At 44.1% G+C, this 12,867-nt stretch overlaps 1 protein-coding gene across 1 annotated transcript in view; it reads right to left on the minus strand.

Annotated features, from left to right (window-relative positions):
- The window catches only part of ABCA13 (ATP binding cassette subfamily A member 13), a 393,578-nt gene that overhangs the window by 269,703 nt on the left and 111,008 nt on the right, over window positions 1–12,867 (minus strand). The window contains exon 29 of the mRNA XM_042248365.1: window positions 1,253–1,366. Coding sequence (XP_042104299.1) covers window positions 1,253–1,366 — 114 coding nt within the window. The remainder of the gene's footprint in view (window positions 1–1,252; window positions 1,367–12,867) is intronic.

A 12,867-nucleotide genomic window follows, 5' to 3' on the forward strand; every position in this document is an offset into this window, starting at 1 on the left:
AGGACCCAGATACAGACATCTTCCTACGTACCAATGCTTTGCTGCCGCTGCTGCTGCTAAGTCACTTCAGTTGTGTCCGACTCTGTGACCCCGTAGACAGCAGCCCCAGGCTCCGCCATCCCTGGGATTCTCCAGGCAAGAACACTGGAGTGGGTTGCCATTTCCTTCTCCAATGCACGAAAGTGAAAAGTGAAAGTGAATCCGCTCAGTCGTGTCTGACTTACATAATGTAAATCACTTCACAGTTCAAAACCGTGGTTCTTTCCTCCCTTCACAGGTAAGAAGCCCAAGGCACAGAAAAGTTCAAGATCACACAGCAGTGGAGACAGGGCTGGGAATCCAGACTCTCCAGCTCCGAGTCCCTGCTCAGGACCACCTAGAACTACATGTCTGGTGGATAAGAAACAAACCAAACAAGAACAAAACATAGGTATATTTTCTCAAGCTCAATTAAAGTGACATAGATGCCCCAGAAAGTTATCATGCGACCTACCTTGATTAAAGTTTTGTAATTAATGATTGTCCTTCTCTGAACAGGTTGAGACATTTGAAGCTACAGTCCATGATTTTTTGGAATGCATTATGTTCTCAATACAGAATATTAGGGAATGAAGGGTTTTAACAGGCCCACAGTTCAAAAGCATGCAAACCTTCCAAAAAGCTTTTGGTTGGCAGGGTTGATGAACTGGAATTGGGAGATTCAGATTGACATATATACACTATTGATACTATGTATAAAATAGATAAGTAATGAGAACCTACTGTATAGCACAGAGAACTCTAACCAATACCCTGTGGGGACCTAAATGGGAAGAAAATCCAAAAGGGGGGATATACGTATATGTATGGCTGATTCATTTTGCTGTACAGCAGAAACTGATGCAACAGTGTAAAGCAAATATATTCCAATAAAAAGCTGAGACCAAGCACGAGCTGCTTGTCTCCATGAGTGGCCCTGAAATAAACCATTCTCTGCTTAAAAAGAAACAGCTTTAAGTTAATATGGAATTTAAAGCACCAATAAATATTAATGAATTATTGATCATTCTCATAGCAATAAGATCTTACACGGGCAAAACAACTGGTCATTTACAAGAAGTTTTCACACTTATCCAATTTCAGATCAACATTACTAGTCACTGAGGAAAGCCAAGCCCCAGGTGACTCTCTAGCACTCTCTGAAGGAGACCTCTGGTTTTGCAGACACACCTGGGGTCTCCCAGCCCTTGGTGGCAAAGGGGCCACCCCTCACCTGCAGCTGGTGGAGCATCTGGCCGTTTCCACTGCTCTGAAAAATGCTGGACACTTTCAGCAGTGTTTCTGACAAAGTCTTCAACTTGCCCACAAAATCAAAAGTGTGATTTACCTGCAAAATAAAGCACATCAGGGTATGTCTCTAGCTCAGCTGTGTTGCACTAGGAAGATTCTTCAGCCCTGTGGCTGCCACAACAAGGAGATACACATTGTGTGCAACTTGGCCATCAGAGCAAAGATCTTCCAAGGCCACACGTCACCGGATAAGGTGACCGTGCCAGTGCCCCTTCCTCTAGGCTCCTTCCACTGTGTGTTGCCCATCCGTTCACCAGGGAGTCCCCAGGGTACAGGTCACTCTAAGAATGAATGTTCCAGTATATACTGGCTAAATAAGACAACATCTGCCCACACGCCCTCCTCAACCATACATTCTCAACTAGCATCTATGACCTGGCTTATGATATCCAACTCTATTTAGGAGAAAGCAAAACTGGTTTTAATTAGAGGATACTTTTTTTAATTAGAGGATAATTGCTTTTTTGTGTTGGTTTCTGCCATACAACAACTCAAATAAGTCATAACCATATATATATATATATATATATATATATATCTCCCCTCTCTCAAGCCCTCCTCCCCATTCCCATCCCATCCCACTTCTCTAGGTTTTCACAGAGCACCAGTTTGAGCTCCCTGTGTCATACAACAAATTCCCACCAACTATCTATTCTACACACGGTAGGGTAGTGGTTTCACATTCCAGTGCTACTCTTTCAATTCATCCTACCTTCTCCTTCCACCACTGTGTCCACAAGTCTGTTCACTAAGTCTGTGTCTACATTTCTTCCCTACAAATGGGCTCGTCAGCACTTTTTTTCTAGATTCCATATATATGCATTAATTACAATATTTTTTTTTCTCTTTCTGACTTACGTCACTCTGTGTAATAGCATCTAGGTTCATCCACTTCACTACAACTGACTCCCAACTCACTTCTTTTTATAGCTAAGTAGTAGTCAATTACATATATGTATCACAACTTTATCCATACTCTGTCAACGGATGTCTAGGTTGCTTCAATGTCCTGGCTATTGTAAACAGTGCTGCAATGAAATCTGGGGTGCATGTATCTTTTTGAATTGTGGTTTTCTCAGGGTATATGCCCAGTAGTATGAAAGTGTTAGTCACTCAGTCACGTCCAACTCTTCGCAACCCTGTGGACTGTAGTTTGCCAGGCTGCTCTGTCCATGGAATTCTCCAGGCAAGAATGCTGGAGTGGGTAGCCACTCCAGGGAAATAGAAGGGAAAAAAATATAAGCAGTGACAGATTTTATCCTCTTGGGCTCCCAAATCACTGCAGACAGTGACTGCAGCCATGAAATTAAAAAACGCTTGCTCCTTGAAAAGAAACCTATGACAAACCTAGACCTAACTCTACACCTAAAGCAACTAGAAAAGGAAGAAATGGAGAACCCCAGGGTTGGTAGAAGGAAAGAAATCTTAAAAATCAGGGCAGAAATAAATGCAAAAGAAACAAAAGAGACCATAACAAAAATCAACAAAGCAAAAAGCTGGTTCTTTGAAAGGATAAATAAAATTGACAAACCATTAGCCAGACTCATCAAGAAAAAAAAAAAGGGAGAAGAATCAAATCAACAAAATTAGAAATGAAAATGGAGAAGTCACAACAGATAACACATAACTACAAAGGATCATAAGAGAATACTATCAGCAATTATTTGTCAATAAAATGGACAACATGGAAGAAATGGACAAATTCTTAGAAAAGTACAACTTTCCAAAACTGAATCTGGAAGACATAGAAAACCTTAACAGACCCATCACAAGAACAGAAATTGAAACTGTAATCAGAAATCTTCCAGCAAACAAAAGTCCAGGTCCAGGTGGCTTCACAGCTGAATTCTACCAAAAATTTCAAGAAGAGCTAATATCTATACTACTCAAACTCTTCCAGAAAATTGTAGAGGAAGGTAAACTTCCAAACTCATTCTATGAGGCCACCATTACCCTAATACCAAAACCTGACAAAGATGTCACAAAAAAAGAAAACTACAGGCCAATATCACTGATGAACATAGATGCAAAAATCCTTAACAAAATTCTAGCAATTAGAATCCAGCAACACATTAAAAAGATCATACACCATGACCAAGTGGGTTTTATCCCAGGGATGCAAGGATTCTTCAATATCTGCAAATCAATCAGTGTAATTCACCGCATTAACAAATTGAAAAATAAAAGCCATATCATTATCTCAATAGATGCAGAGAAGGCCTTTGACAAAATTCAACATCCATTTATGATAAAAACTCTCCAGAAAGCAGGAATAGAAGGAACATACCTCAACATAATAAAAGCTATATATGACAAACCCACAGCAAACATTATCCTCAATGGTGAAAAATTGAAAGCATTTCCCCTAAAGTCAGGAACAAGACAAGGGTGCCCACATTCACCGCTACTATTCAACATAGTTCTGGAAGTTTTGGCCACAGCAATCAGAGCAGAAAAAGAAATAAAAGGACTCCAAATTGGAAAAGAAGAAGTAGAACTCTCACTGTTTGCAGATGACATGATCCTCTACATAGAAAACTCTAAAGACTCCACCAGAAAATTATTAGAGCTAATCAATGAATATAGTAAAGTTGCAGGATATAAAATCAACACACAGAAATCCCTTGTGTTCCTATACACTAATAATGAGAAAGCAGAAAAAGAAATTAAGGAAACAATTCCATTCACCATTGCAACGAAAAGAATAAAATACTTGGGAATATATCTACCTAAAGAAACGAAAGGGACGGGGGAGCCTGGTGGGCTGCCATCTATGGGGTCGCACAGAGTCAGACATGACTGAAGCAACTTAGCAGCAAAGAAACTAAAGAGCTATATATAGAAAACTATAAAACACTGATGAAAGAAATCAAAGAGGACACTAATAGATGGAGAAATACACCATGTTCATGGATCGGAAGAATCAATACAGTGAAAATGAGTATACTACCCAAAGCAATCTACAGATTCAATGCAATCCCTATCAAGCTACCAGCGGTATTTTTCACAGAACTAGAACAAATAATTTCACGATTTGTATGGAAATGCAAAAAACCTCGAATAGCCAAAGCAATCTTGAGAAAGAAGAATGGAACTGGAGGAATCAACTTGCCTGACTTCAGGCTCTACTACAAAGCCACAGTCATCAAGACAGTATGGTACTGGCACAAAGACAGAAATATAGATCAATGGAACAAAATAGAAAGCCCAGAGATAAATCCATACACCTATGGACACCTTATCTTTGACAAAAAAGGAGGCAAGAATATACAATGGATTAAAGACAATCTCTTTAACAAGTGGTGCTGGGAAAACTGGTCAACCACTTGTAAAAGAATGAAACTAGATCACTTTCTAACACCGCACACAAAAATAAACTCAAAATGGATTAAAGATCTAAATGTAAGATCAGAAACTATAAAACTCCTAGAGGAGAACACAGGCAAAACACTCTCCGACATAAATCACAGCAGGATCCTCTATGATCCACCTCCCAGAATATGGGAAATAAAAGCAAAAATAAACAAATGGGATCTAATTAAAATTAAAAGCTTCTGCACAACAAAGGAAAGTACAAGCAAGGTGAAAAGACAGCCTTCAGAATGGGAGAAAATAATAACAAATGAAGCAACTGACAAACAACTCATCTCAAAAATATACAAGCAACTTATGCAGCTCAACTCCAGAAAAATAAATGACCCAATCAAAAAATGGGCCAAAGAACTAAATAGACATTTCTCCAAAGAAGACATACGGATGGCTAACAAACACATGAAAAGATGCTCAACATCACTCATTATCAGAGAAATGCAAATCAAGACCACAGTGAGGTACCATTTCACACCAGTCAGAATGTCTGCGATCCAAAAGTCTGCAAGCAATAAATGCTGGAGAGGGTGTGGAGAAAAGGAAGCCCTCTTACACTGTTGGTGGGAATGCAAACTAGTACAGCCACTATGGAGAATAGTGTGGAGATTCCTTAAAAGACTACAAATAGAACTGCTTTATGACCCAGCAATCCCGCTGCTGGGCATACACACTGAGGAAACCAGAATAGAAAGAGACACATGTACCCCAATGTTCACTGCAGCACTGTTTATAATAGCCAGGACAAGGAAGCAGCCTAGATGTCCATCAGCAGACGAATGGATAAGAAAGCTGTGGTACATATACACAATGGAGTATTACTCAGCCATTAACAAGAATACATTTGAATCAGTTCTAATGAGGTGGATGAAACTGGAGCCGATTATATAGAGTGAAGTAAGCCAGAAAGAAAAACACCAATACAGTATAGTAACACATATATATGGAATTTAGAAAGATGGTAACGATAACCCTGTATGTGAGACAGCAAAAGAGACACAGATGTAAAGAACACACTTTTGGACTCTGTGGGAGAGGGAGAGGGTGGGATGATTTGGGAGAATGGCATTGAAACATGTATACTATCATGTAAGAAACAAATCACTAGTCTACGTTCAATACAGGATACAGGATGCTTGGGGCTGGTGCATTGGGATGACCCAGAGAGATGATATGGGGAGGATGGTGGGAGGGGGGTTCAGGGTTGGGAACTCATGTACACCCGTGGCGGATTCATGTCAATGTATGGCAAAGCCAAGACAGTACTGTAAAGTTAAAAAAATAAATTAATTAAAAAAAAAAAAAAGCAAAGACATCACTTTGCCAACAAAGGTCCATCTAGTCAAAGCTATGGCTTTTACAGTAGTCATGTACGAATGTGAGAGTTGGACCTTAAGAAGGCTGAGCACCAAAGAATTGATGCTTTTGAACTGTGGTGTTAGAGAAGACTCTTGAGAGTCCTTTGGACAGCAAAGAGATCAAATCAGTCAATCCTAAAGGAAATTAACTCTGAGTATTCATTGGAGGGACTGATGCTGAAACTGAAGCTCCAATATTTTGACCACCTGCTGCAAAGAGCCATCTCAATGCAAAAGGCCCTAATGTTGGGAAACACTGACGGTAAAAGGAGAAGAGGATGTCAGAGGATGAGATGGTTAGATAGCATCACTCACTCAGTGGACATGAATTTGAGGAAACTCCAGGAGATGGTGAAGGACAGGGAAGCCTGGCGTGATGCAGTCCATGGGGTCACAAAGAGTCAAACACGACTTACCAACTACCCGACAACATTGTCCAGTATTGGGATTGCTGGGTCATATGGTAGTTTTACTCCTAGTTTGTTAAGGAATTTCCATATTGTTCTCCATAGTGCCTGTATTAATTTATATTATTACCAGTAGTGCAAAACTCTATTTATTTATTTATTGCTGCTGGCAGAGCAAATGAGCAAAGGTTTTTGTAAAATAATTTGGTATCATAAAAAATATTCATAGTCACTGACCTACAAAAAACTTCCTTGCCTTTTTCTCTCAAAATAAAAGGATACTGTCCTAAGGAAATGATTGAGATGAAATACAAAGCTATACCCATGAAGATGCCTCTATGTGTGTGGGTGTGTGTGAGTGTGTGCACACTTAGTCGTGTCCAACTCTTTGCAACCCTATGGACTGTAGCCTGCCAAGCTCCTCTGTCCAAGGAATTCCCCAGGCAAGAATACTGGAGTGGGTTGCCATTTCCTTCCTCAGGGGATCTTCCTGACCCAGGGATCAAACCCACATCCCTTGGGTCTCTTACACTGGCAGGTGGATTCTTTGCCACTGAGCCACCTGGAAAGCCCCATGAAGATGCCTATGGCCACATTACTATATTTCTATATCAAAACAGTCTAAATGCAAACAGGTAAGATTAAAGAGGGTTTGGGAGTCCAACCACACACCTCTGAGGTCACAAGGGCATAGGTCACAGCAGTTCAGGGGCTAGAAAGAAGCGAGGGGCTCCTGCTGCTAATTCCCACCAGGAGTCTAGGACAGGATGAAGCGCTCACCAGCACATGGCTGCCTCTGCTGCCTCCTGCCTTCCCTGCCCTGCACCTGTGCCCACCCCCTGCTCGGCTGCTGGGGTCTGAGCCATAAAGGGAGGTGCAGCCTACCCATACGCCTCCCCGCTGCCTTCACATGACCCTGGGAGGTGTGGACCTACATGACGTCTGTGTTATTTACCCACCCGGGTAAGTGTGAGCCTCTGTTCCTAAGGATGAGCAAGCATGGGAAACACCAAGGGGCACATGAAGAGATCCTTCTATTCAAAAGACGAGGCCAGTGTATGCGTCAGAATAAAGGTCTTTATCTGGAACTGATTTAGGGCAAGACAGGAGAAAATGTATAAAGCAACTACTGTGTATTTCAAGAAACACCCAGGAGCACAGAGGAGGTGGTGAGGAGGCCATGATGACACGGGAACGACCCCACAGGAAGAGGTGCGATCCAGAGGCTGAGCACAGGCTCGGAGTCAAAGCAAAGGGGACAAACTGGGGACTGGTCTGGAGCCATAACACAGACCCCACTCCAGCCCTCAGAGGAGGCTGGAGACAAAGAAGGAAAAGGACAAGTCAGAGAAAATCAAGACAGATGCAAGAGATCTAAGCCAGGGAGGACTTGGAACTCAGAGCAGAGAAAGGGCTAGATAACAGGCCCAGTTAGCACAGGAGGGGGAAAACCATCACTGCTGGGTCTGAACATCTGAAGACCATTTCTGGTTTGGTTTTTTTTTTTTTTTAATTGAAGTATAGTTGCTATACAATATATATAAGTTACAGGTATACAATATAATGACTCACAATTTTTAAAGATTATACTCTATTTTAGTTATTATAAAATACTGGCTATATTCCCTATGCAGTACAATATATCCATGCAGCTTATTTCATACATAAGAGCCTGTACCTCTTGCTCCCCAGCCCCTATTCCACCCCCCTCTCCCCACTGACAACCACTAGTTTGCTCTCTATATCTGTGAGTCTGCTGCTTTTTTTAAAGGTTGTCTTTTTATTACTGTTATTTGCACTGGATCTTTGTTGCTGCACACCAGGCTGTCTCTAGATGCAGCGAGCAGGGGCTACTCTTCATTGCTGTTCGCAGACTTCTCATTGCAGTGGCTTCTCTTGTTGCAGAGAACAGGCTCTGGCACCCTGGTTTCAGTAGTTTCGGCTCCCGGGCTCTAGAGCACAGGCTCAGCAGTTGAGGCACATGGGTCTAGTTGTGCCTTAGTTGCTCCAATGACAACAACTATGATTCCACAGGAAGCGGACTCTTCCTGGACCAGGGATCAAACCCATGTCTCCTACACCAGCAGGCAGATTCTTACCCACTGCAACACCAGGAAAGTCCTGCTTCTCTTTTGTTATATTCACTAGTTTCATTTTTTTTACACTCCACATTTAAATGATATTATACAGTTCTTGTCTTTCTCTGACTTATTTCACTTAGCATAAAAAACTAAACAAATCAGCAAACAAAACAGAACCACACTCAGAGATTCAGAGAACAAACTGGTGGTCTCCAGTGAAATAAGCAAAGGGGATTAAGAGGCACAGACTTCCTGGAGAAGCCCTCCCCACTTCAGGCAGCAGCACTGGAAACTACTAGAAGCCTCATGGGTACCAGATGAAGCGAGCAGATCAAAATAACAGCACAAAGCCTGTGATGATTAAACGTCCCTGGAGTCACAGCCTACAAACAAGGCTGAGACCTGTGTGTTAAACCTAAACAACAGACTGTCTGCAAAAGTGAAAGGTATTTCTTACAGAGTCTCTGAACATAACAGTCAAAATGCCCACAACACAACTGAACATCGCCTGCTGCACACAGAACCAGAGAACTCACAAGCAGTCAACTGATGCCAGTATTGAGACAAACTTGATGCTGGAATGATCTGGCAAGTATTTTAAAGCTGTCATCATAGAAATGCTTCAACAAGCAACTCAAAATTATCTTGAAACAAATTAAATAGCAGAAAATCTTAACAAGAAAATACAAGTTATTAGAAAGACAGATAAGCACAGGGCAGTACAGAACTGGAAAACGCCGTAACAAAAAGTATTTTAAATTTGCCAGATGACCTCAAGTAGAAGAGTAGAAATGACAGAGGACAGGAAATTACACATCAACCAATAAGAGCAAGAGGGAAAAACAGGCAAGGCGGCCAGAGCTTCGGGGACCTGTAGGACAGTAACAAAAGGTTCCATGTTTGTATCTGAGGCCAAGAAAGATAGGAGTGGGGCTGAAAAGCTATCAAAAGAAATAATGGCTGAAAACTTCCCCAAATTGGTGAAATAGAAAACTTACAGAATCAAGAACTTGAACAAAACCTTCAGAAGGTTGTAGGGAGACCGGGAGGCTTGGAGCTCAGAGCCCCACCTGGAAGTGGGCACAATTCTCAGAAATGCCACAGCCTCAAGTCTTGTCGTCACTTCTACCTCCTTGGGAGAAACTGCTTGGGTTCTCTTTTCACCTATCAATCACCTAGGAACTGCTGGTTTTACAAAATAGCCTGTGACTGGGTCCCAGCATGAGATCTTAGCTGTGGGCTTATTTTTTCTGCTCATTATTTACATCACCCTGCTCCGGAGAAGGCAATGGCACCCCACTCCAGTACTCTTGCCTGGAAAATCCCATGGATGGAGGAGCCTGGTGGGCTGCAGTCCATGGGGTCGCTAAGAGTCGGGCATGACTGAGTGACTTCACTTTCACTTTTCACTTTCATGCATTGGAGAAGGAAATAGCAACCCACTCCAGTGTTCTTGCCTGGAGAATCCCAGGGACAGGGGAGCCTGGTGGGCTGCCGTCTATGGGGTCGCACAGAGTCGGACATGACTGAAGCGACTTAGCAGCTCCCTCCTCAGCATTCAGAATATTTGCCTAATGCTTCTAAGGGGAATGAGGCCTGAGGGAGCTGGAGGAGGCCAACAAGGTTTCTGAGTCAAAGGACATGAGCTGGAGGCCAGGTTGGCCAAGGACTGTGGAGAGACCCTGAGCAAACCATCTCAGCTCTGAAGCCAGGTTTACAAAGCAGTCTGGAGAAGGTGTTCGTCTCTCATGGTGCTTGGATGTGGCTGACTGTCTGTCTGTCCTGGCTCGGCCATCTCACAGCTGTCACCTTAATTAACCTGTGGCCTTGGACTCGAGGACAAAACGATGACAGCACACAGACATCCGAGGTCCGTGCGGGAGCAGCATGCATCTCGGGGGCTGGGGATTATCTAGTTTCACAGAGCAGTGTATTCCCAGACCTACTGACGCTGCTTTCTCAAGGAACCGCTGCTTTACAGGGGATTACATCAAACTAGTCTATTTGTAAATGTAATTACTTTTTCTCTGGGCAACTTTGCTGCGTTTGATAAAATGTTGCATGTTGAACATTTCCACCCACCCGAGAATCTCACTCCGGGGTGAATGGTGAGGACCTACTTTCAGATGAGTAATCTGATGCCCGCAGTCAGACATCGAATGAGTGCAAGTTCTGTTCCCTCTGAGGGGCTCCCCGGGGGCAGTCGCTGCCTCCTGGGGCCACAGTGCTTTGTGCACACACATAGTCCTGCATGCAGGGAGCATGCACCTCCAGCAGGTGTCAAGTTCACTTACAGACTCCAGTCCCGGGAGGCTCCCACCTCACGGACATCTTTCATCTTTGACAAGCAGCATAAAGCAAAATTTTCATTTCTATTCAGTTACTTAATCATCAGGCTTCATGTCCACTTAATAGTAAAAACACCAGTAGCCTCTGTCCATCTGTAACCTGTGAGGCTAATTCTCATCCTCCCCAAGTTCCCCCAAAGGCAGTCGTGTGCTGAAGGTGGATAAACACCACGCACCAATAGACAAAGGCATAAAATCGTGCAGAGCATCTGATCAGGAATCTAGTGTCCAAGGCTGATAATAGTAAAGGGTGCTTCAGGGTACAAGCTCTTTCCCACATGATGACCTAACAGTGTAAATACGGCTGGTGAAAAGCATATAGCTATGGAGTCCACAATATGCTTCCATGCACCAGCTAATGACGGCTTCCCTGATGGCTCAGCCAAAGAATCCACCTGCAAGGCAGCAGACACAGGAGACATGGGTTTGAACCCTGTGTGAGGAAGATCTGCTGGAGAGGAAATGGCAACCTACTCCAGTATTCTTGCCTGGAAAATCCCACGGACAGAGAAGCGTGGCTACAGTCCATGGGGTTGCAAAGAGTCAGACATGACTGAGTGACTGAGCATGCATGCACCAGCTAATAAATATGGGAAAGTAAACCTCACCAGCCTTCACAATGATCCATCTGTAAAATGGACCTAGTAGCACCTACCCACAGGCTTCCCTGATGGCTCAGTGGCAAAGAATCCACCTGCCAATGCAGGAAATGCGGGTTCAGTCCCTGGGTTGGGAAGATCCCCTGAAGAAGGAAACGGCAACCCATTCCAGTACTCTTGCCTGGAGAATCCCATGGACAGAGGAGCCTGGTGGGCTACAGTCAATGGGGTTACAAAAGAGTCGGACATAACTCAATGATTTCAAACAACAAGCACCTGCCCTACTGGGTTCTTCTGAGAAGTGAACAAGAGAGGATCTGGAAAAGTGTCCGTGATGGTTCCCGGAACCTTGGAGAAGCATGTGGTTCAATCTGCATCTGAACGTGTTTATGTGAGTGCAGAAGCAGGAACAGGTGTCCACTCACACAGCCCCCACCCCCGCACCTCACCCCATCAGAAGCCCTAAGGCCAGCAGTGACCAGCCTCCCCTAGCATGACCTCCCATAACCACCCATCCTGTGGGAAGCAGTCTTCTCACCACGCCCTGCCCAGTGCTGTCACTGGGGATCCGTGTCCCATTTGCCCACAACACGCTCCTCTGAGGACAGAGCTGCTCTGCTAGCATGCACGTCCCAGGGTAGGGATACAGTGAGGTGTGACAGAGAAGTAAAACATGGGCCTTGGAGACCCACAGACCTGGATTCAGAAGTCACCACTGCCCCTGCTGAGAGATTCTGCCATGGTGACTAGCCCCTGAGACTCATCCGAGGAGTGAGTGAGGTCACTGCTAACACCCCTTGTGGGTGTGAGGGCTGGATGAGGTTCCAGCAGGGTCAGGACTACAGGCAGGGATTCCTCCCTAGTATCTCTCCCTCCACCTCCTCTCAATACATATTTGAGAAACTGAGACTTAATATTTAAGAGCTAATGAGCTTTGTACTTTAATTCCATGTGCAAGCATGCTCAGTCATGTCCTACTCTTTGCGACCCCATGGACTGTAGCCCACCAGGCTCCTCTGTCCATAGGATTTCTCAGGCAAGAATACTGGAGTGAGTTGCCATTTCCTTCTCCAGGAGCTTTGTGGGAACTCCTTATCCCTCCGGAGCCCCAGGTCCCTAAGATGAAGAAGCCCACGTAGGACCTGCTGTGTGGGTATCTGGTCATCCCCCGGCTTCAAGTCCACACTCAGGCTTGGTTGGAAGGGCAGGGCTGGCCTGTGCTGGCTGCTTCAATGTGAAGCTCTGCCACAGAGATCTGGGAGGCTGCCAGGGAGGCTTCTTCCTCTTGATCTCACTGTGGAGTCTATCCCCACTCCTGGCAGGTGGCTCCCCCGAGAGGCTCCCTCAGAGGGTTCTCCACCTCACTGTGGAGTCCTCAC

This window comes from Ovis aries, chromosome 4 (assembly GCF_016772045.2).
Source record: "Ovis aries strain OAR_USU_Benz2616 breed Rambouillet chromosome 4, ARS-UI_Ramb_v3.0, whole genome shotgun sequence".
NCBI classification, from domain to species: domain Eukaryota; kingdom Metazoa; phylum Chordata; class Mammalia; order Artiodactyla; family Bovidae; genus Ovis; species Ovis aries.